This window comes from Homarus americanus, unplaced genomic scaffold (genome assembly GCF_018991925.1).
Source record: "Homarus americanus isolate GMGI-L3 unplaced genomic scaffold, GMGI_Hamer_2.0 scaffold31037, whole genome shotgun sequence".
NCBI classification, from domain to species: Eukaryota; Metazoa; Arthropoda; class Malacostraca; order Decapoda; family Nephropidae; genus Homarus; species Homarus americanus.
In genome coordinates this window covers 24766047-24791935 of record NW_024722227.1, presented here as the reverse complement: position 1 = coordinate 24791935, position 25889 = coordinate 24766047, and the positions used below count along the sequence as shown (strand labels likewise).

General features: G+C 37.9%; 1 protein-coding gene across 3 annotated transcripts in view; it reads right to left on the bottom strand.

Moving 5' to 3' along the window:
* Window positions 1–25889, bottom strand: part of LOC121862423 (lysosomal-trafficking regulator-like) — a 79917-nt gene that overhangs the window by 35108 nt on the left and 18920 nt on the right. For 2 of the 3 annotated variants that reach the window (XM_042360698.1, XM_042360700.1), the window contains exons 4-20: window positions 22972–23181; window positions 19885–20080; window positions 19160–19295; window positions 18428–18591; window positions 15740–15859; window positions 14039–14235; window positions 13687–13827; window positions 13427–13551; window positions 12779–13000; window positions 11885–11997; window positions 11433–11653; window positions 8660–8713; window positions 3286–3447; window positions 2359–2443; window positions 1839–1986; window positions 1494–1560; window positions 256–388 (exon numbers count right to left, since the gene is read on the bottom strand). In XM_042360698.1, coding sequence (XP_042216632.1) covers window positions 256–388; window positions 1494–1560; window positions 1839–1986; window positions 2359–2443; window positions 3286–3447; window positions 8660–8713; window positions 11433–11653; window positions 11885–11997; window positions 12779–13000; window positions 13427–13551; window positions 13687–13827; window positions 14039–14235; window positions 15740–15859; window positions 18428–18591; window positions 19160–19295; window positions 19885–20080; window positions 22972–23181 — 2494 coding nt within the window. The remainder of the gene's footprint in view (window positions 1–255; window positions 389–1493; window positions 1561–1838; window positions 1987–2358; window positions 2444–3285; window positions 3448–8659; window positions 8714–11432; window positions 11654–11884; window positions 11998–12778; window positions 13001–13426; window positions 13552–13686; window positions 13828–14038; window positions 14236–15739; window positions 15860–18427; window positions 18592–19159; window positions 19296–19884; window positions 20081–22971; window positions 23182–25889) is intronic. The other variant, XM_042360699.1, reaches the window with a different exon arrangement.

Sequence of the window (25889 nt, the reverse complement as noted above, 5' to 3'; positions counted from 1 at the left end):
CCCGGGGACCAGGGATTCCGGCTACTGTATTTCTGATATCCAAACCTTGAACGAACAAACATTTTTTCTGCAAATTTTTTAAAACTAATGACTATCATCTAATGTAATGTGGAGAAGACCAGAACTATTCAATTGCTTTTCATGATTGTTGCAAGCCTTAATCCAACTTAAAGGAATAAATTGACTAAAATGATAATTAAATGCTGTAGTTAAGTCCCAAGGGTCTGTGAACTAACAACTCCCCAGTGCTCTCACCCTGATATCGAAGGAATAGCTGCGTGAATGGTGGAAGTCGAACCAGGAAGTGGAGGACAATACCAGAATTGCTGTAGTGTGAGCCATAGTGGTAGGGTCCATTCCCTGCATTCTGGCTAATCTGTGTTGTTATCTGTCAATGTGAGATGGTTATTATTATCACTGATGTGCGAGTTGAAAATACACAAGAAAAAGTTTATTATTTTACAAATAAGTAATGCAGCTAAAAATTTCACTTCATATTTCCATGATTCCTGATATTTTCAATGGTAAAGTATGGTGAACACTGTATGGCTAAGATATTTTTTGTTTTATCTTGTTATCTATAACACCAAACTCCCCCAGTGAGCTTCCATCTCATAAGGTGTTCAAGACTACAGAGTCTCTAGGATGCTTTATTACTGTACAGCATTTTTTTTTTGCTTTATAGATAACCTCCACTACTCATACCCACCTGCTACACTGCCTATTTATGCCCTCTTTACCATCCTAACAGCTGGTATTCTTTTCACACGTCCATACCATCTTTGAGGACCTCTCTTCACCCATACCACCACTACATAATTCACACCCTCTACACTCTCAGGCCTTCTAAGCATCCCAAACACTTCACCTTTTTCATACTGTTATACTCAGTTGAGTCACTTCTGTAGACTGAATTTGAGAGAATTCTATTTCATTCGAAGTCAAGGTAGGAATTATATTATCCCTCAGTTCCTCCCTTACCGTCAAGCTTACATTCCTTCCCTTAGTATTACCTCCCATCTCTCTAATCATTCTCCTACCACGACCTGGTCTCTCCATTGTTTTAGTATCCATCATATCATTTTAACACAGTAATAGTATCAATTACAAATATCTTATTTTATTAACTTCCTATAATATTACTCTATTTGTAAAAATAATACATTTTAGTTCTGTTAGATTTTCTGTCTAACTATCTACTAAATCTCTTCCTCTTCTGTATGGGGTGGATCAAGGAGTACAGAAACATCAAACAAAGAGAGGAAAAAGTTGGTGAGATGTTCCAAGACAAGTGTAGAGTGACCAAAGATGGAAAATACATGTACCATAACTCAACATACACTAGTGAGTATTCTTAACTTTCCCACACTAGGTAGAAAGAAAATAATAATTATCTATATATGATCACCTAGAACAAATCCCATAATTCACAGCCAGGACAACCTATTATAAAGTAAAGTCACTACATAGCACAAATTACCCAAGACACTTACCTCATAGTTATTCATGTAGTGCTGCTCTTTATGTGGACGTTGAACAGCTATTGGTTTTCTCAAATTTCTGCAATAAATCATTGTGCACTAAACAAGACATCTATTTACCATGCCATATATTGTAATGCATTCAGACAAAGCCAACTGATTGCATTTTTTTTCCTTGTAAATTTTTTATACATGCACCTCATAAATAATCACTCCTGAACCTCCTTTTTGTTATACTGTAAAGTGTCTGAAACTATCAGGAAACACAGGCTCTCTCTTCTTTTACTGTCACTGATTAATTATATAATACTATATATGCAGATTTATGCAGTGAGTAAGGGTCAAACAAGCTCTTACCTGAAGTTAGTCGGGTCATTCAAATTGAGAATATTTGTTGTATAGTTAGAAAGAATGAACGGGAATACAGGATACTGCATCAAGTCGTTAAATGAACGACCTGCAAGCTTGTTCAGCTGAGTAAGATACTCAAAATTTGTCATGTGCCCTGCAGGAGAAACAGAACATTTTTCTAAGAATATTAAAATATCTAACAGTAAGCAAAAAACTAAATTCAGGTACATGAAAAATAAAAAAATAAAATAAAAAATCTACACAAAGTCTGCCAACACATATTCTTATGCAATTAAATTTTCAATCTTTACCTTTGTCTCCATCTTTCTTTCTTGATGTGACTCTCCATCTATCTGTCCATTTCTATCTTCCTCTATACATGCACACATGGACTGATGAAGGTGTAAAAACGTTCAACTCAAACTTTTTTAATGAGATATGAATTAATGAAATGTGAAAATTAATTTGATATGGCAGCTTCCATTGACAGCAAAGGATTACCACGATGAGGGATTGAACCACCAACCTTCTCGCCACTGTGCCGTTACTTCTGGGAGTGTGGCCTTACTCGACAGATTTGGCATATCCGACATACTCAACATTCCAATCACCTGCAATTTCAGATTTATATTAGGCCACATGAAAACAATACAAGGAAATTGAGGTTATGAAGATGTGGACAGTCTATTGTTGTCTAAATGAAAATCATGATCAAACTTCTTCCACTGCTCAAAGAAATAACAGAAAATTACTCTATATGACCAAGTAACTAATTACCCATGAAGCACCACAAACTCTGAATGGCCTTCATGATTCTAGGCCTTCCAGGGCAATGTCCACAAATACTGTAGCTTATTAACAATGAAATCTTTCATGCAGTAAAGCTACACCAGGAGGCAGAGTCATGCTCAGTTTATAAATCACTAAGAATATACAGTACAGGGTACTTTATATTATCCTAAGTTAATACAAGTACAAAGTTATTTATATCTATTTTATATTTCTTGTACCTGGACCTGAGTTTGATTAAGTTATATATTTAGGGCAACATTATTATAAAACATTTGATTATTTAGGTTTTGACTGAAGTTCTGTTCCAACTGTAAATTATTATTTTTTACACAAATCTGTATATGAAGAAAAACTACAGTTTAAAGAAATAATATGTGGTCTACAAATGTGAACTGAAATGAAATACAAACAATAAAAAAAATAAAAAATAATAATTTCAGGAAAAACAAGCCTTTCTCCTTCTATGAATGACAAAGGTTTCATAACTTTTATACTGTGTACACATACTGTACAGCTAAAAAGTAAATTTGTTTCTAGCGTGTTCACAGTTGTGATATTTCATAACTATTCTACAAAAATTTGTCATAAACAAATCTTACTGAATAATAAGTATTTTTTTATAAATATTTCTGAGTATAAAAACTTACAGACAATGTCTCACCTGATTACGATGCTGTGTGTCAGTAAAGGCTAATAAGACTGAGTGGCCAGTAGTAAGGAACAGCTCTAGGGCACAGTCTTGCAGTTGAAATCTTCGAATATGGATTTCACGAACATTGTCAAGAGGCCAAGTAACTGACACAACCTCACTACTACTGCCACCCTGTAAGTATATCAAGATCTTCATCACTAACATACATATGTATCACTGTTTTGTTGGAAAACCTCCTCAAAGTGAACAATATCTAATATCATAGATAATGCAATGCTTATTAACATACAGGCACAAAGCAATATATATATATATGTATCACCTTGTTGCTTACCTGTTTAAACAGGAAAAATACACAAACATAAATACAGTCAACCCTCGCTTTACGCGGTCCCACTTTACGCGTTTCCACGTTTACGCGGTACCCTGCCGAAACCGGAATGCTCACTTTCCGCGGTATGTGTACCCTTTTACGCGGAGAGCAGCGCGAGCAGGGTGCGCACAAGGTCGCCCAGTCATCAAAACATTACCGAGTTCTTCACCCGCCACCCACCACAGCCGGCCCAAGTCAGTGATAGTGATAATGATAGTGAGGATATGACTTATATGGACTTTGAGGGGTTTGACAAAGAGGCCCTGCAAGCCTCTGTGGCGGATAGTGATACAATTGATACAAGTGATACAGGTGAGGGCCAATAATCTGCCCTCTGCCTCGGAACCAACCCCCCATCCCCGTGTGCCCAGCCATCTTTTCTACTAATGTATGTGTTAAAAAACCTAATATTATTGATATTTCTCTTAATTATTAATTGTGTGTGCATACCATCATAAAATTAAGAAGTAACTTTTACTACAACGTAGGTATTGTGTCTGAAAAAGTGGAGTTTGGGGGTCGGCCCGGTCTCTATTTCAACTAATCCCATATGTTATGTTGTTCACTTTACGCGTTTCTCACTTTATGCGGGCCGCCGTGGGTTCAATTGACCGAGTAAAGTGAGGGTTCACTGTACAAGCAACGGCCGTTGTACACTGGACCAATATGCGTTTGATAACTTTTATGATGTAAAAAAAATTAACACCATTTCCCACTATGTGATGACTAGGCTTAGGATAATTATGCATTTGCATATGTGCATATGCAAATGCATATTTAAGCCATTTTTTAGCTAAAGTGCATATTCATATTTTTTTGTTTTATAAGGCATATATTTCGAAAATTCCAAAATATTATAAAACATTCTTCAACCTCAAGGGTCAAAAAATTCGCGAGCATAACAGCAACGCTGGGGCAGAAATTACTGATATTTAAAATATAATAAATGTCCATTTTGTTGCACTAATACAAAATCGAAAATACGCGATTTTGTTTTAGCGTCATAATATCCAAAAGGAACATACTTAAGTGACGTTTATATAGCTCAACATTAGGCTGTGGTTAGCTAGGCCGTGATGGGCTGCTCAGTGGACATGAACTGTACGTGATGGGTTCGTGTTCAGCCAGGCAGGGTATAGATGCACGGGCTCCTTCGGCTACTGACACTCTTTTGTTTTTCCGTTTTCTTAAAAGGAAAATACTTTTTTCAGTATTGTTTAATAAATTACTTTATGTGAGTATATTGTTGTTTGTATTTAATCCTTCTTTAAAAAATCCTACTTCGGCGACATCCTGTCTGGGAAAGTAAATTTACTGAGAAAATTTACAGAAAAGGAGTCATTAACTTGGTAGTTATTATTTATTAACATATTTGAAAGTGCATATTTAAGTGCATATTTTCTCAGTTTTTACTGCATATTTGCATGCATATTTAACCATATTTAAATGCATAATTATCCTAAGCCTAGTTATTACACACTTCGTAGCGATGCTTGACTGGGTCTTTGGCAAGGAGGAGCTTCAATCTCTCGGCTGCCACGATGATTTCCTTCATATCAGCATGTGTTAGTTTCTGCTCTTGTTCTTCCGCCGTAACACCTGGCTGCTCACTGACGTCATCATCTTCCAACATCTCGTCCGCAGTCACCTCAGGTTGCCTGATTACCTCCAGGATGTCGTCGTTGGTGGTCTCGGAGAAGCCTGCAGCTCTAACACTTTGTGCAGCCTCTCTTGCAATGTCCAATGCCACAGCAACAGACTGAGCCTCACCAGCCACCGCTTGCCTCTGCCTCCCACCTGGGATACCCTTCAACACATGCCGCCACGCGTGACGAATCGTTGCCACAGACAGCTGCCCCCATGCCTCCACCAAGACCAAGAAATCAACAGCCTTCTTCATGTTAAACAGTTTCCAGAACTGTTTGACTCGCACTTCATGGTCTGCCAAATCTTGTTCTAGATCCTAGTCCTCACTCTCGCTATCGGTGCCACTCAGGAGGTTCTGCAATTCATCCTTGGTGTTGGTGAAGTCGTTCAGGAGCCGAAACTTCTTTGCGGAGAAAGCAGCCTTCACGTTGCAAATCAACTCCTGATCCATGGGATGGATTAACAACATAGTGTTAGGGAAAAGGAAGACCACTTTTACGTTGGGGTGACGATCCAGCAATAGGGGCGAGTGTCCTGGTGCGTTGTCAAGGAGCAACAAAATGTTTAATGGAACATTATTTTGCTCGCAGAATTTCTTGACATCAGGAACGAAACAGTTGTCAAACCAGGAGAGGGACAGAGCAGTGAACATCCATGCCTTCCCTGAGGTTAGCCAGTGGACATTTAACTTGCTCATGTCCATATTCTTGTATGCATGCGGCTTGCGGGCTTTATGGATCACCGACAATTTCAGCTTACAAGTGCCAGAGGCATTGGTGGTGAACAGGACGGTGATGCGCTCCTTCTGCAATTTTCGGCCCTGACACTTGCTCACAGACTTGACTACGAAGGTCTTGGATGGTAATTTTTTCCAAAACAACCCAGATTCATCCATATTGAGCACTTGGTCATAAGTGTACTGTCCTTCCTCCACAATTTCTCATAAAAATGGGGGAAAATTCATGGCAGCAGCCCGGTCGGCACTAGCTCCTTCACCGACTATCTCAATGTTCATGATCTTATTATGTCGTTTGAAACCTTGCAGCCACCCAGCGGAAGCAGTGAAGGGTTATGGCTCTGCAACTCCCACTTTTCAAGCCACTGATTGGTAGAGTTCTCTAGCGTAGTCCTGCACTGCCCGAGTGTCGACCGCCATGTTCCTTCTTGACTGACGAATCAAGTAGCTGACCAATAAACCCTCAGTCTTCAGCAGCACCTTATTGTGGCAATATTTCACCATCGAGGCACCTACAGACTTTGTAATGCTCATGTGTTCTTTGATCTTGCTGGCATCCTTCTTGATCGTGTGGATCATCGATTCATTCACTCCATATTGTCGGGCTAGATCCACCTGCCTCGTGCCTTTTTCTAACTCCTGAACAATCTTGTACTTAATCTTATAGCTTAAGGCGCGTCGCACCTTCTTGGGCTTGGGGCGGCTTGGGCCAGGTAGTTCAAGGTTTCTCGGGGGTGGTGGGGGTCCAGCGGAAGCCATTGTTGAACAGGTTAGCGGGCACGAGGGAGCACTGTGTACGCAGAGACGGAAGACAATGGGACTGACGCAGCTAAGGTCAGCGACTTATTCCCTCCGGTGGCAGGGCACGCAAAGTTAAATAGACCAATCACAACTCGCGGCGGAGGGGATGCGTGGGTGGTAAGGATACGTGGCCCAATCACAGTCCGAAACATCATCGGCACGAGTCTGACGTCAGCGGTGACGTCAACGCGACCTAGCGCGCAGCTTGCCCGAGCCGCTTCCTGTGTAAATTCAGGAATGTACCGCGTAATTAATAATTGGCGCGTCTGGACAGGTGCCGCGTAAATGACCAACCGCGTACAAAATATCCGCGTAAACCGAGACTATACTGTATTATCATCATCATTATTATTATTATTATTATTACATTTTTGCCCTCCGGGCCCCGATGTGGGTTAATTAAAAAAAAATTAAATAAAAAAATAAAAAAAGGGAATTACTGTATGGTGAAATTGCATGATGTCGTTATAAAAGGATTGTGGACTGCTGAGCGGGAGGTGGTGAGTTGTCCTCCCTCTTCCGCCACCCCTCACCAGCTACGCACTGAAACACTGTTTTGTATCTTAATATAATTCATAGTTTATTCCTATAATTCATTCATCTTATCTATTTCATAATATATTCCTATAATAATAATTATTGACTTTTCGGAAGCTCACGGTCATTTCAGATTCATTCCGAATTCAAATTGTTTAGATAATTTTAAAGAGAAAAAAAAATCATATGAATTAAGTCAAAATCCAAATTCTAATGATCCAAATAAATGAGGGTACGGTGTACGTGTAACAGAGAAAAAAAAATTGAAGAAAATTATGTATACTGTAAGTACAATATCTACCCAAAAAATAATAACATAGCTCACGGTTGGAGTGAGGTTGACAGACTGACACTGCACCCCTCTCTCGCTCCCCCTCCCATGATTTACATGGGAGCTAAGAAATTTTTATTCCCTTCATTTTTGTTTGGCACTTTCTATAAGGAGCTTCAATTCGGTTAATGAACAAAACTTCAATCATCGAAAAACTTACGACAAACACGTTTTGTTGGAGCATCAGCTGATCAGCTGATGGGCTAGTCTGCCAATTCAGTAATCTGTTCTATGTTTACATTCGTTTCCAGTGGAGTAAATATCAAGAAAGTTGTTCTCTTTAATATTTTTGCATTTTTTAGTCATTTTAAAATTTAGTTAACATATTGATAATATATGCAGTACAGGGAAATAATTTTTTGTGCGCCCATGAGCCACTTGACTCACCCACCAGGCATCTGTTTGGCTTTGTTTACAGTGGAGTAAACATCGATTTTGTTGGTGTCTTGAATATTTTTGCATTTTTATATTAAAATTATTGGTCATTCTGAAATTTAGTTAACATGTTGATAATATATAGCACAGTGCAGTGTTGATTTAAATAAAATAATCTTGAATTACACCTAGTGAACTTAAAATTTTATTGGTGAAATTACTGCATCAAGCATGGGTCCCCTGAAAGGTGATTTCTCCTCCATCCCCACTTCCTTCTCTTCTCCCTTCTCCTCCACCACCACTTCTAATTCCCATCATCATCATCAACCAGGAACCTTCTACATACACACCTCAAAGTAAGTGTACTTTATTGCATTTTTTTTTTACTTTGTATGTACTTTTCTGTGAGCTGGAACCAATTACCCAATATCCCATTGAAACAATGGATTCGGTTAACGAACAACTATGTGGAATGAATTGTGTTCGTTAACTGAGGGACCACTGTATATATATATATATATATATATGTATATATATATACATTCAAAATTGTGAGTTGAAAAATAACTATAACACAGCTTGCCTGGTAGAAGGAGAGGTAAGGCGATGTAGCTACGGTGACATCTAACTTGACCACCTGCCAAGTCCACACACACACACACACACACACGTTCATGTAAGGTAAATTAAATTAGTTTGTAAAAATTTCTTGTTTTTATGTCTATTTATAAATTATTTGAGTTATTTAAACATTATTAAATCATTATAGCAGCAGAATATAAAATTTGTATAGGGGTCTTCAGGGTCTCAGGAATGGAACCTATTTTTCCCTGTCAGTTATGAATATCGATATGCAGGTACAATCCATCACTTTACGATGGCTGTTTGAGGTCCCTAACCCCCATTGTATAACGGTCATTGTCTGTACGAGAAGCTAAATACAGCACGAGAAACTTTCTCTAAAACCTACATTACTGATTTTTTAAGAATACAGTAGAATCCCAGTTTAATGACACCTTCGGGGATTGACAGGTGCCGGATAAACAGTTTTTCTGGTTAGTTGAAAATGCACAAAATGCAGTGCTACAGGTTGACCTTGCAAATTCGTCACAGAAAATCGGACTTCTTTAACGTTGATTGTTGCATGTAATAAAACTATAAAAGTTGTGGAATAATCATTGTGGTACTTTAATGTGGCTTAGAAATGAAGAAAATATAATATAAAATGACAAAAGAAGGAAAATGAAGAGCATGGTTGTGTATTTATAGGAACTGAACGAGTGTGTGCGTGTGTGTGGGCGGTGGGCTATAACTATGTTACCGCCTCTCCACTCTAGCCGCTGTGTATACTGTGATATCTCTGTTAGCTGTAACAATTGGTGCAGAGCACTTCTGGGAATGAGAGATTTCCAGGTAACAAGACGATTCTCTCAAACCTGGAAAAATATCCCTCATCCCCGGAATGTTCCGGGTAATGGAAAAATTTTCTCGGATTTTTCCGGGAAATTGTTCCCAAAGCTGGAAATGATTTACCGAGAAAATTTCAATTCCGGCTATCGGAGAGTTCCGGACTTGAGGGATTCCAGCTAACTGAGATATTACTTGTTACATGTAATGAAATTATAAAAGTTGTTGAAAAATCATTACAATACTGGACTCTAATATGGCTTAGAAATAAAGAAAATATAATGTGAAATAAGAAAAATGAAGACTTTGGGTGTGTATATGTGTGTGTGGAAGCTGTTATTAGCCAAGGCCTTGGCTAATAACTATGTGGCCAACTCGCCAGCCTCATATATTGTTACTACACTGTTCCCATGCTAACCTGGCCCGTAAGCCACGCCCCTCTTCTATAAAAATAGCCGATTGGTTCATAGAAAATGTTCGTGTAGCTGTCCATTTATTCAAACTAAATGTGTTCACATATTCAAGAGCACAACTTTCTTGATATTTACTCCACTGGAAACGAATGTAAACATAGAACCAATTACTGTATTGGCGGACTAGCCGATCAGCTGATGCGCACAGCAAAGCGTCTTTCTCGTAAGGCTTTTGTTAATCAAAGTTTTGTTCGTTAATGGAACTGAAAATCCTTATGGGAGCTAATTCGTTTACCGAAATTTCGTTAATTGAACCGTTCGTTAATCGCGGGACCACTATAGTTTTATCATTTATATAAATTATTTGGGATATATCCAGCTGTACAAACTATAGTTCATTACCTATTGTGCTATAGTTTGAATAAATGGACAGCTACACGAACATTTTCTATGAACCAATCGGCTAGTTTCTATAGAAGAGGGGCGTGGCTTACGGGCCAGTTTAGCATGAAAACAGTATTGTAATCAAACTTTGAAAGTTGTGGAAAAACCATGATAATACTTTAATGTGGCTAAGAAACAAAGAAAATATAACATAAAATGACAAAATAAGGAAAGTGTTGATGTGTGTGGAGGCAGTAGGCTATATAAGTGTGTAGCTGTGCTCCCTCCTGGTGTGACATCATGGCATACACCCAGCGCAGAGCAGCAGCCACATGTCTGTGAGTCAGCTGGTTGACTGCTTGGCTGAAATGGGTCACGTTGCACAGAGGATGGTGGAGTGTGGAAGGAGATATTATTTGTACATAAATTTTGTGCTATTGTATTTTATGTAATGCTATGTACCGATTTTATTGTTTCTCATCGCAATAAATATGGCAGCTCATCCCTGTTGTGCATGGTATTCAAACTTATGATGCTAGCTGATTTTGGAGGAATTTTCATTTTTATTATTAATGCTTCATTTTGGTGCCGGTTAGTTGAATCTGCCCGTTGCCTGGATACAGGATAACTGGGATTCTACTGTATCTTTAAGTCAGAGGCTTACCAGGAATGTTAGAAACACTTACCAAAGATTCCCACACAATGTTAGTTTAGTTTATACACAGTGAGGAAGGCACCTTTATTAAGCCCTTCAGAAAGGAAGTGAAGGAGTAAGGGTGAGAGGAATGTACCACTAGGGGACTGTGGAATTATAACGGCCTTACACCATGTGAGGAAACCTTTGTCTAACTTACTGTGTGAAGTTGTGGTACTGTACTATATTTTACTCTAAATAAATGCTAGTTTCTGATTTTTAAACAATGCTTCTATTATGTTACTGTCATGTATATAATTTTTGGAACCACTTTACTTTTTTTTTTGCTTAAACAAGACCTTTCATTTAAAACCAAGTTTTCTTTTTCACTTTATATCTTTACTATCTATCTTAAAACAATTGTTAATGTTCATGTTTAATTTGTACTCATATACTGTACTCTGTTTCTCCTTAGCAAAATTACTATGAGGAGGAAAATTAACCCAAGGAAGGTATACCTGGTTCATGTCAATGGTGACTTGTTCTCCCACAAAATACATGGCAGTTCGGCTGATGAGAATTTCCCCGCTCTGTTCCATACCGGGGGACACAACTGATGCCTTGGTCATGTGGACGATGCGTTCACTCACATTGAGTCTCTCTATCATCACAGCCATTGCAGACTCTGTCTCAGAACCTTTCAGTACGGACTCAAGGGGAGATGGCTGGTTCTCTATATCTGGATAAAGAAAAACAAAAAACCAAATAATTCAGTTGAACAGAAGGTTGATAATACCCATTTTACAAGATACTATATATTTCTATAATCTTTTTTCCTTCAGCTACATTCTTTGGCAAGGGCAAAAAACTATATTCAGACTAACAATATATATGCTCCTACAGTATATTGTATACACAATATGAGAGAGAGAGCGAAAGAGATTTTTACATCACCAGAGTAACAGCTTACCTATTTTCTGACTGTACTCAGGCATTAGGTACCGAGGTTTTATGTGAAGACGTCCCCGAGTGAGCCTCTTGCGTACTCTCATTGGTCCTTCCGTCTGGTCTAGCTGCCATGACCTTAACATACAACAAAAAAGAAATAGTATACATTTTTTTGCTAACATTGCACTGTTTACAATTGGTAGAGAAGTTTTACAAAAATACAAGATAAAAGCGTAATATGACTGCACTTCTTATATTGATGAACTGAAGCACACTGAGACATTAATCAACACCATAATTCTCATCACTTCCAACTACTAGTGTCATAATTTTACAACCAGTGTCAGGAGTGTGTGAGAGGCACATCATAATCAAATGCACACTAGTGACTAATGTTAGAACAAATTTCTTAGCAAAATAGAGTTGATATCCTGCATGCACAGTAATTAGTACACAAGGTCTCCAAATTTCCCTGAAGGTTATAGTAAAGCAGAAATGTACAACTTTATTGTTAATAGTTATTACTGAATATTTCCTACACTGTGGTAAAGAGACTGAATACTTAAATGATTAATTTAATACAGAGGTGACACGAAACCTCCTGTATAAGGTTAATGGAGATGTTCTCTTGTACAGTAGTCACTTATTTACGAATACTGTACACTGTATATCTAATCATATCTGTAGTATATTACTGCACTCACTTCCTGCTGTCATTCTGAACAGTTGTATAGTTAAATTGCCTTCAATCACCTTTAAGAAATAATTATTCATATACCTAACTATTGTCTCTAATTTACTTTTTGTATGGGATGGATCACAGGAAATTAATTCTGCAGCAAATGGGAAAAATGGAAGGGGAAGATGATAAAGGGAACATGTATATAAAAACAAACATTGAAAGTTATTTACCCACCTTGGATAAGCATGTGATAAGTGCCATGTAGCCCTCTCATGAGTCAGAATTTCAACAAGTCCTCTCCATCGGTGTGTAAGGTGAACGTGCCGACACTGTGAGTGTTTAATGCCTCCCAAGACAATCTTACGTTCAACATTCTGACGATCAACTACCGTTCGTGAAAGGCGGCTACATTCTCGTGCAACAGCCTCATAAATGTGGGTATTCTTGGTTAAAAGTCTGAAAAATAAAAGAGGACTATATGGGGTGTGTGTTCCCTAGCTCCCAGTTTGGGTTATAAATCTAATTCATCATTTAAAAAAAAATAAAAAACGATAAACTCCATAGCATTACTGAGTTTTCTTCACAGTATTATAAACTCTATAGAATAAAATGTATCCACTTGTTATCTTGGAAATTAACCTGCCAAATTGAGCCTCTCATCAATGTTGTTGAATATACAATCGAGGTAGGATGTGCTCATGTGAATCATCCCAGTATTAACAGACTTTATGGACAATTTCTGGTCATAGTTGTTAGTCTGTCATCTTTATCACTGATATATCACAGTGAGAGAGGATGATGCGTCAAAGATGAAATGTGACTTTTATTGTTGACAAGAATGTGTGTGTGAGGGGGAGGGGTAAAAGCTAGACAGTTACAAACCTTTTATCCTGCTTATTGCATCGATCTACAACAAGAATTGCTATCTTTGAGGACTCTTCTTGCCACTGCCTCTTTTCCTCACTGACAACACTCCACTCCCTCATGGCTCCATGGGGCGGGTATAACTGGAAGTATCATAAATATTTGCTTCTTGAAAATTCCTTTGACTATCCTTATAACTCAATTTCCTACACAAATATTGAAAAAAAAAAAATTATGTAACATTATAGCAAACAGAAAAAACCGTGGGAACTATTTACCTCAGGAGGCGGTAATACCTGAACCGAACACTCTTCTAGTATCTGCAAGACACCCTCACAACTCTTGATGGCCGATTCATCAAGCTTGTTCTCATTTTGGTAGCGGAGTTCATGCATGAAGATCCCTACTTTGTATAACAACTGTAAAGAAAAAGTGTCTCCCAGTTTAGATGGCAGTTGCTGACATAATGGATACTGTAAACATGTTAAAATATTTTCTACTATAAAAGGTTAATTGATTAAAATGTTTGTTTATGGATATTTCTCTCCCATAAATGAGCAATACATGCTAAATATAAACTTACTTTCACTTTCCAAAAGGTACAAAATATTTCTCTACTAATTTATTCACCTGAGGGTTTGCTTTTGAAGTATAAGATATGATAGCATGAACTTTGGGGTGAGACGCTAAGGCTTGGGCAGCACGTATACGTGTGTGAATGTGAGTTCTTGGAGATGTGACCAACGCCAACAGATGGTTGAGATGCATTCGGAGGATGTCTTGACAACCCCATACCATACGCTCCCAGCCACATCGTTCACTGTTACCTAAGGGATAGTGCAAGTCAATGAAGTTTGCATATTTGAAATAACATACAAGTATAATCACATGACAATGAGAAGATGACCCTAACACAAAACAGGAGATACCAAATTTAACTTATTAAGGTAATGAGGTACAGGGGGTCCTTGTTATCCACGGTTAATTGGGACGGAAAAACGCCTCTGAAAATGAATTCACTTAAAGCGGGAAATTAATCCCATAAGAAATAATGGTAAAATTGGGACCATGACATTGTACATGACACTCCAAAAAATGACATATCTTTTAACAATTATTTACCTGAGAAACATTTGTTAAACATTTGATAACACATTATTTTAAGAAATTATTTAACTTTACAAATTATCCTTAAAGCTCATTGGGGTCGGTGTGTTGAAGCAATGTAAGTTGTGTTAGTGACCTGGTGGTCCGCAGCGACCGTTGCTGGTGTACACTCACTCCAGTGGTTCATTGAGACAAAAAACTTACTATAATGTTTGAAAAATAAATAAAATATTTTTATTAACTTAGCTTCAAAGGTAGAGATGTTTGGCTTGATTGGATTGATGGAGGTGGTTGTTGGGGGATGGAGGATTAATTGGAGGATGAAAAAGAAACAGGACTTGGTGGATTGTCCACTCTCACTCTTCTTTTGCCTAATTACTTCTAATTTTACATCTATACTACAGCTAGTGTGCTTCCTTTTGAGTGCTGCACCACCCTGTTTGGGTTGGGATCTCATGGCTACAAAAATTATAAAATAATTCACCACAACATGGATGAAAAGACACAGGAAAGGCAGGAGTAAACACAACACAGCACTGGTCTGGACGAAACAAAGCTGGAGACTGGTGCGGGGACACGTGTGTGCATGCATGACACCAGGAAGAGGATAAAATTTCAAACGCTTCAGCTAAAATTCTGTAGCGGTTTTGGGGAGTTTTAAATCCGTAGGTTTTATCCAGAGTTTCACAGACTTTGAGAGATTTTTTAATGGAATCCACTTAAATGGGAGAGCTTTTTATGTGGATGGTCACAAAAAGTTGACCACTTAACTACAAAACTGTGGATAGTGAATACTCTTATAACGAGAACCTCCTGTATTAGAAAATTACTCACCTTATGTGTAGATTTATTGGGTGTTCTATGACTGGAATATGTAAGATTATAATATAAAAGTACTGTAACTTTATTTAAAATACAAATACTTTATTAGATCAAGACTGATCCATACTTAAGGTGTGCCAATTGAGCCTCCCTATAGGGTGGCTACACTGAACAAACTCATACTGAACAGAAATATTATGAATGCTTTAAAATAAGAACATTAAGAGTATTCCAAGACTGTAAACTTGATGAAGAATAACCACATTTAGCACTTTAAGAGATCTGTCCATTTATCTACCAACAACAAGTATGATTTAAAATAATAATCAGAAATATTTCCCTTTTTGTCAATTTGTGCTAAACAAGAACAATTTGGGGCACATAATGTGAAGCACCACCAACCTTTACGTTGTATGATGGTGGCAGCTGCACACAAGAGAAGCTCTAACAGAAATAAGCTAAAAGTCTCAGGAGCGCTGGCAGAGGGCAAGGCACTCGCCACTGCCTCAACAGATGACCACGCTGGAAGGGAAACATAATGCTAATTCACTCAACTGTTTTATTATATCACTAATTACATTAATTAATCAATACAGAGGGTAAAACAAGACAGTTATTGTGAGATAAATCATTCTCTCTAAATATGCTTTTAAAACCACCAGTTACTTAATATACCATAACTACCCTCTTGTTTAAGTCTTCCTCTGTACATTATCTCGACTTTCTTTCACTCTTTTAGATTGCTCTTTCCTGCTTCTGTAAAGGATGACTATAATCAACAACAACACAGCCTCTCCCTCTCTTACTATCTTTCATTCAGAGAAGTTACCTTAACATATTTGTTGAGCTAAGGTGTTCCTCTTCCAAAACTTGGCCCTAACACTTTCAACCGATCACCCCAATACATTACATAACTTAAGTTGAACAAAAAGTACTATGACTGCTTTGTGACATTGTTTGTAACATTAAATTGGCATACATCGAATAAAAGTTACAACCTGATATATACGAGTACAGGAATACCCAGGTTATTGCAAGGGATGCGTTCCTAAAAGTAATTGCGTATATTGGGGCAATTTTCCCCCATTAGATTTAATGTAAATAGGGGAATATGCATTCCCAGCCAGTAACTTTGGTCACATATTTTTTTTTCTCAATGTATACGACTCATACTCCAAGGCTATTAGGGACAAGGTCGCATATATACTCTAGTACCAAAAAAATGACTTGAAAGCAGAGGATATTAGTCACTAACGATCCATTGTCTTCCTAATAGAAGACGAGCTGTGGTCGCCATGCTGACCAGACCGTATAAAAAATTGTTCCAAACATAATATCTGAGAGACATAAACAAAATAAAAGTCACTCGATTTCCTCACAGTGCTAAGATGTATAAATACCCTACATAAAATCCTCGTGGCACTTAGTATTTCAGCTATTACAATACATATTAGTGGAGCCTTCATTGTGAGTATTTACAGCTGATCCGCCAGGCAAGAAGATGAGGGTAACAATGCGTGTGACAGAGGGTGCGGGAAGGGGTTTTGAGAATTGCAATTAAATACCAGGTAGCGACGTGTCCTCCTAATATTATGTATTAAGTAATTATTAGATGTTTTAATTGCCTGTATGTTGGCCTGGCGAGTTATTGCTAGGCATTAACATACCTAGGTATAAGCTAGACGTCACATTCTGGATTGAACAAAAATAATAATAACCAGGGACAAATCCAGGAACAGCAAAGGGGGGGGGTATTGCTCACCGAAGTTATGGGTGGTGGACCATGGCAAGCACAGCCAGCCAACCCAGCTGGGGGTGTGAAACTTGGCCAATATCATGGGCATTTTGAGGCCATTTTGAAGCCATGTGTACTTGTTATTAGGAGATATTCTGAGGTCAATAATAATTACTTTTTACTTTAAAAAAATGCTTGAGTACAATACTTCATTAAAAGAAATAGTATTGAAATTTTCTGATAAAAAGGTGGATCCGTACCCCCCATAACACAGCTATGCCTGGTAGGAAGAAAGGTAAGGCAATATAGCTAAGGTGACATCTAACTTGGCATCCTGTCAAGTCAACACACACACACACACCCCCATGCTCTTCATATTTCTTATTTTATAGCAACATATTTTTTTATTTCACTACAGATATACTACATATAATGCAATAAAATAACTACAATAGCATAAAACAAAACAAAAGAACACTATATATGAGTGTGTGTGTGTGTGTATTTGTGTGTGCACGTGTCTGTGTATGACATTTAAACTAACATTTACCATTGCCATATAAAGAATTCTAGAACACTTGGTGTATTTTTTCACATCGTGGTTTGGAAGTACAGGTACAGGCATGGGGCGAGTGTCTCCTGCGCGCATTCTCCGTCCCACTGAACTTCATTAATTTCTAAAATGCGTAGGTCTGTGTGTCTGTGTGGAAAAAATGCTCGCGTGTGAAGTGGGCCTTTTGTTGGAATATGAAAGCTGCAGCTAGCCGCCTGATTTGAAATATTACTGTAGCAGTGTAGGGTATCGTAATTTTTCATTTGCAAATATCGAATACGGGTGTTAAACTACACAATTGCATATAAGAGGGGTTGCGAACATCAAGGTATCCCTGTATGTCCCATCTAAATATTCACCAGCGTACAGGTTGGGATTTCTGTCTCGTTAATTAAGAATATTTAGATTAGAAAATATAAAGATTGGAAAAGGATTGTGTGTTGATATGTAAAATTCAGTAGTTAATTTAGAAGCAAATATACCTGTATATGTATAGAAGTACTCAATAAAACACTACCTTCAATAAATTTAATTTAATGAGAATACAAAAGCGATTCAGAACTAAATATATTTCTATTAGATATGAATAAATATATCTGTTGGCCTGCTGATAAGCTTCACCAAAATTTATACAAAAAATATAATCAACCCATAACCATATATGACTATACTGTACAGCAAAACAAATCTTAACCAGGGGACAAACACAAACACTGATCCAGGCAAGTAAGCACACCCACATATACTGTACACACACAACCAAAAGGTCATATCACAACAACACCTGTAATATATAGCTCACCTGACATAAATAAAAAATCTGTTGCCTTTTGTATGAGAACTTTGAATCTGTCCACTAACTCAGAGTGAGACAACACCTTTTCTTCCTTTTTGGAGTTTTCAGCAGCCAAAGCAGGGGAGCTCTGACTCTGGCTGACAAACAGCTGCTCCGATATGTTGTGAAGGCTGAAATGACAATTAAGACGTGATATGATGAACAGAATTCAATCCTCTCAAGCTCAAGATCTGGGATTTTAAAAGAAATCAGTACCCAGTGTTATTAATTTTTTTTTGTCAATGAAATGCTGAAATGGGTCAACCTTTAATAATGCTTGAGAAATATCTCCTCACTTAAAAACCCTGAATATGCATCAAATGTATAAATAATAACTAATATGCATCAAATGTATAAATAATAACTAACAAGAACAATATGATTTTACTGTCTCATTATAAATTATACTTCTCATAATCTTTATCTATTCTATTATAATTTTCTTTTGGAATTAAACCAGCAGTTCTCACATTCTTAATAAAGAGATGTAATTAACTATTTTGTTGTGCCATTGCAAATACTTCTGAGTACTCTATAAGATTAGCCTGCTGGTGACATAAGAAGTAAATTCTTTTGTAAACATTTGCCCTACCTACTGGTAAGTGATGACCTCTGAGTGGAAGAACAGATGAACAGACACATGGATGGATGGGCAAAAGAACAAACAAAGTCCCCAGCAGCTCTATTAAAGACTCTTACCTTTTTGTGAATGGAATGGTTGTGTAATTGGCTAAAACAGAGCCCACTCCCGAATCACTGTCCTCACGCGGCGCACCTGACGAGAACAGCTTCAAGTTGTGTAGGCTGGTGGATCCTGATACACTTGTTTTTTCCACTGTCAGATTAAATTAACGATTAATTAATACCAGTCAAACACTTGAAATAAATCATAATTATCAATTTTTCTCAAGTTTTCCCATAACTAATTAGTACACTAAATTACCTTCAAAAACTTTACAATTTTGTTATGTATATAATTAATTTTTGCGATAATGCAGGGAGGCCAGACAGGTGCTAATAACCTGAGTATTCAGCAGCTACTGAGTTAATCAACCATCTTGGAAGGATGTTAGTCCACAGATGGAGTGTTCCAACATTGACATGCATATTGAATGCACATGAAATAATGTAAAAGACCGAATCCTTCACTAAATTTAATGAGGAATCAATCCTGTGACCAATTACCAGAGGGTGAATTTTAATATAAACTAGTTTTTCACTGTAAAACTGGAATGACACAAGAACATGAACAAAACAAAATGAAGCTTATGAAAGCCATTTACCAGTACAGTACATCATTTCTTTAATTTTCTTTTGCATCATATATTGTACTGTAATGCAAAATAAATTTCACTTGTGCTAATAATACGAACTAAAAAGAAAAAAATATTACAAGTACAGTACAGGTAGTTACAGAAACTTACTTTTAAGGCTATCATTAATATCTCGAGGTAGTGTGTGCTGGTGTGTGGAAGCTGTGGCCTGAATGCGTGAGAGAGCCACCTGTAGAAGAGCTGCCTCAGTGCCCTGCAGGTGACCCACACAGCTTGCCTGACCTCCACATACAGCAGACTCCCCACGACACAACAAGTTCAAGTGATGCAGGACCTCTAAGCTCAACTGTAAATATAAGTGACAAAATGTGAAAGTGGTTTCCACAGCAAATGGCCTGTTAGATGCAGTATAAATACTAGATATAACACACTGTATACTAAGTCTGCTTTTGGTAGTCAAGGATGCAGTGTTGCTGGCACTGTACATAACCACCTTCCCTTTCCACAGCTATAAAGTTAGGTACTAAGCTGAGTGAAGTGACCCTAAGGCCAGGGTTCAAACACTGTATCCACTTGTGTAATAAAAGCCATTCCTTTTCTGTCTGTACTAATTCATACTTCATTTATCATCGATCAATTCTACAATACATAAACTTCTTTAATACTTGTCAATTATTGTACTTGCCACATGACAGCCAGCACTTCATACTCTACATATTCATGTTTCATTATCATTATATGATATGGATGTTTCATATTACAGTATATGTATCCTCAATAATAACGGGACCCGATAATCGCTGATCTGGCTTACCACTAGAGCCCAGATGTTCAGGGAAAATGCCATATATGCCTATATTGGTCTTTTTTTGTCATGTGAATGAAATACAGTATTGCCTATTTCGTTGAATTATGCCTATACTGTAATGCCTTATATTAGTGTTTTCTCTGTTATTTGTAAAAAAAAGGTGAAGAAATTATTTCCCTGCGATTAGTACGATTGTATGGGAGAAAGACTTTTTTTTACACTATATGTCCATTCCTGGCTCACTACGCCTGTTGTGTTAGTGGGAAATACCTCTTGTCATGCTCAGTGAAGCGTCACTAATCCAAGGGTTGTCAGATGTCATAATCGCAGGGTGCCGCTGACACGAGTGAAGTGATCAGTTCTCTTTCAAAGACAGAAGTTGATACACCCGCATAAACAAAGGATTCCCTAAAACAAAAACTTTGCAGTTTAGTTAAAGAATTTGGTGACATTTTGTCAACGGATGGGGAAGTGCTCTTTTGCAAAGTCTATCAAAAGTCGATAAACTATGAGAAGAAATACTTTGTTTCTCAGCATTTAGAGACATCTAAGCATAAAACAAATGCTTCTCTAAAAGACGGTGAAAAGAAGACATGCCTTCTCTCAACATACACAGCAGCTACCAATTGACAATCTTAGTTTTCAATGGACTTGTGCAAGGCGTTCATGGATGCTGGTATTCCTTTGTGGAAGGTGGAAAATAAATCTCTGAAGGGATTTCTAGAGAAATACACCAAGGGAAGTGTACCAAGTAAGGCTACATTAAGAATGAATTATGTAAACCCTACCTTTGATAGTATCATGCAGAAAATACATGATGAAGTGAGTGACAAAAGAATTTGGATCTCCATTGATGAGATGAATGATGCTGTTGGAAGGTATGTTGCCAATGTGATTATTGGAACCATGGAGCCTGGTTGGCGCCTTTTTTTTATTTTATGCTGCCTATATTTGAATAGTTTAGTGCCTATTTGCCTGCATTTTTTCAAGGATTTTAATTGCCATAACATATGGGCTCTACTTATCACGTTATCTGGGTTATTGCAAAATTATCGTGGGATAGCTGTGGGTCTGCGAGAGCCAGCGGTAGCAGCGACTGCCAAGAGATGGCAGCACGGCTCGTGGCACCAGAATCCAGTGATAGCATTTGTTTTCCTGCGCTATTTTGATTGGTATTTGAAGAGTTTTCTAGTCTGTGCTTGTCTTGGGTGCAATTTTTTACTTACCCTCCACCATGGCACCTGTGAACAATAAGAGTATTAAGGTTCCTGATCTAGCCAAGCGATGAAGACGTGTGTATTCTCTGGTTGACTGTTCCGATGTTCCCGACAAGGATAAGTATACGCATCGTTATACACCCATTGTGTGTTACCACTTCCTTCCACTCCACTCTCTAATCATCCCCACCTTTCTGCTTTCTCACTCCACAATTTAAAATTTATGTATCGCAATGTAGAAGGAATATGACGTTGTTCATTTATACTTACAGTGCACTCAATTTTGTGGGTAGACATCAGCTGCTCAGTTGTGGCTGCAGCCAGTGTCACCAACAAACTGATTGATGCATCATCTTGTCACCACTTACCACATTCTCCCCCTCCATCACCAGCTCCATGATCACCACCACTACCTCTATTATCACCACCTAAATCATAATTTCAGTGATGGCTTTGCCTTAGCCAGACCAGATTAGAACAATATCCACTGCCTCCCACCCACTTCCCATCTCCCTCCCACCCACTGCATCTCACCGACACTGCCTCTCACTCATTCTTCTATGACTGTCATTCATGATAAAATTTTGTACAGTACTCTACATTGTTTACTTGTTATTCATTAATTAATAAAGATATGTTACTAGTATTATATCTTTTAGTGTGCCTACACATATTTGTGGTATATATGGGTCAGTTCAGGGATGCATCTATGGGGTCGTGGGAAGAAACTAAATTTTCCCATATGTTTTGTGTTTCAATATGTACGGTTTTGCTTATCACGGTAGTTTCTGGAACCTAAACCTTGCGATTACTAAGGCTACATGTATATATTATATGGAGTTTTAATATCTCCTCTAGCAGTGATGACCTATAGAGAATCTTCACACAACTTCATTTACTAGTGTCAATACCACAGTAAATTACTTCAAAATAAAACAACAATAATTCTGTTCAACATACATTTTTACATTTGTTTAATCTTGTTCATCCCTATTACAACAATAATACTAAATATCTGTTTTCATTGCTGATCTCCCCCTTCAGTGGTCATGAATCACACATAACAGCTGAAGGTAAGATGATCACAGTCCAATTATAAGTAATTTTGCATATTGGTTGAACTCCCACTATTATGAATCCCTATAGTACTATGATCAATTAGTCACAACTAGGAAATATGCTGCTTTATACACTTATCCAATTGGTACTTACCATAAAGTTTTTGTGTTGGGGAGACGCTACAAGGCAGTTGATTATCCAGGAGAGGATCTCGGTAATGTCCGACACAACCACCTCACACTCGCTCTCACCGGTCACGTCACTCACGCCTACACCTTCAGTGTGCAGAGATTTCTTGAGTGTGCACAAGAGGGAATCCACAAAATGTGCTTTGTGGATAAGTGGAATGATGAGTTCCATGTTCTAAAACAAGAAAAAGAAAAAAGTAAAATACCAAATACCAAGAGACAACCATGACACATATTTCTTTTGCCCTCCCTTGCTGTAATGCTTCACCTCCCTTCTGTGGTGTAGGCTGTGTCCCACTACCTACACATCTGCTATAGTTATCTCCATATGTCCTATTTGCTATCCTAATTCCTGGTACCTTTCTCACATGTTTATACCACCTCAGAGTACCTCACTTCACTTTCTAACCTGCAGCGCTGTTCACATTCTCAGCCTTCTTACTTACCTCACTACTAACTTATATACACTTAAAAGAATAATTTCCTGAGATGTAAAAGTATACCCAAAAAATATGCCGACTTTTTTTTCACCCCCACAAATTTTTTGTTATGCAGAGTGACGAGAACTAAGCATAATATATTTTCTCCTGATAGATAATAGAATAAATGCAAAAAAATAATTTAATCAAAACAGTCACCCCATGGTTATAGCGCACTTGGTTATCACGATTTTCGTTATCTGCACACCTGCTGTTATAGCGCATTTTTCAAGCTGAGAATTTCGTTATCACGCAGTTGCCTCCAGGTGTTTTTACCCATTTGCTTCACCTCCATCTGTTGAGGATAAAATCTTTCACCTACAAACTGACAATAACACATTTGCTGTAATCAGATATATCTAAGTTGCCTCAACAACTGCAACCCCAGTTACAATTTAAAATTCTGTGTCATTACTAAGGAATAACGAAGCCTCAGGTGCACTCTAAGATTGCGAGAAAACGGATGACTCAGGCGTCCTGAAGCGATGAGAAAACGGACTCCTCAGACGGGGGACTCAAATAAAGAATGCATAGCTACATGTTTTGTGGACTACAGTATTGAGCGTACCCTTTTCATCACTTTGTAATAAACCTAGCCATGCCTATGTGTGTTTTTGATACTTACCATAACATTATCTATATCTTTAGTGGGTCTAAATGGTTATAAAATGGGAATATTAGGGTTGGGTCTTGGGTGCCTGGAACCAATTAGAATAAATCCCATAGGTTCTGCACTTTCGTTATCGCGTTTTTCGTTATCACGCACTCGGCGCGGTCCCAATTAGAAGTGATAACCAAGGGATAACTGTATACTTATACAGTATTTTCTTGATTTAACGAACTAATTCGAGCCGCCCCTTTCCGCTAAATCAAAACTTCCGCTAAATCGAATTTCCGATATTTTTGCTCGATTTAGTGAAAAAGTTTAACTAAATTGAGCACGATTCCATTAAATTCCACACCAAATGCACCGCTTGGCACGTGAGGTTTTCGTTTAGTCTGTGTCCTTTCGCCACTGCGTGTGTTGTTCACTGCTACCTCTTGGTCAAGTAACTACTGTGCCTAGACATCATGCCAAAAATTTCTCAGAAGTCTCAGAAAGGAAGTGGTGTGGGGGAGAAAGTCAAAAGAGTGCAGCTATCAATTTGAAAAAAGTTTGAAAATAATAGAAAAAATTTAAGACAAATACTGAACCTGCTAGTTTAAGGTAAACCATGAATAATGGATCTAATGGTTCTATGTACATATCATGTGTCTGAGGCGTGAGCATATTAACGGAATTATTCTCGATAGTTCACTAAATCAAGCAAAAAATAAAGGAAAAAATTCCTTCTGCTAAATTGAGTTCGTTATATCAGATTCCGTTAAATCAAGAGTACTGTAACCTGCATACTGTAGTAATCTCAAGATGAGCCGGAATCCAATAGACGGAATGGAAATTGGGCTAGAAAAATTCCGGGAAAACTTTCTCCATTCCGGGTCTATGAATGCATTTACGAGGATGAAAATCAGGCACATTTTCTGAAAAAAATTCTGAGGAAATTTTTCCAAGCCTCTCCGTTCTGGGTCTGGGAAAAATTTTTCCGGGAGTTCCAAAAGATTAATTAAGGCCCTGATTAACATATCTGGCTAAGCGCCACAACAAGAAAAACAAGAAAAACGCAGTCAAAGTTATGCAACTTTCAAAACGCCATATCTCGATAAACCAAAAATGCTTTAAATTTTTTTTAATAGCTTAAATTAAGTACTTTCATGTTAGCATAGTTAAATAATGAAAGAGAAAACGATGACTGCATTTTTCCCCGATTGCAATTGCACATTCAATGACATCACACCCAACTCAATGATTAATAACTCCAAAACTATTAAAGGCATCGCTATCACTTTCATGTATGTTTAAGTTAAAGACAGTAAGATGGTAAGAAAAGGAAAAGATTAATGCTTACATATAGGAGATAGTCATTTGTCGTGTTTCTGAATAAAGGTATTCTGTAACACCAAGTCACCAAGCTCCCAAAAGTCCTTGTGGATGGCTTCTCGAATTGGAGCACTAATTTTATCATAACAGCCATCAGAACAAGGAGGCCCCATAACTCTTGCAGGAACACGTTTACCTGTAGCCCTACTAGTGTAGGCCTGCCCTTGGTTCCGCTGTTTTTTTTTGCTACGTTCTGTGCCTGTGTCTCGAGATGGCATCCCTTCTTTCTGCCTGTGGAGGTGCAAGGAACATCACTCTCACTGCCCGTGTCAGACATGTTCACCAAAGTTACGCAAACACAGAAAAAAAGGCACAGCGGGATAGCTGAGTAATCCAAGCAACACAGTATAAACAGAGCGACTGACCATGTGCTCAAGGGGGAATTGTACACGCGCTGTAATTGGCTGTAAGCAGCCTTCGCGGTAT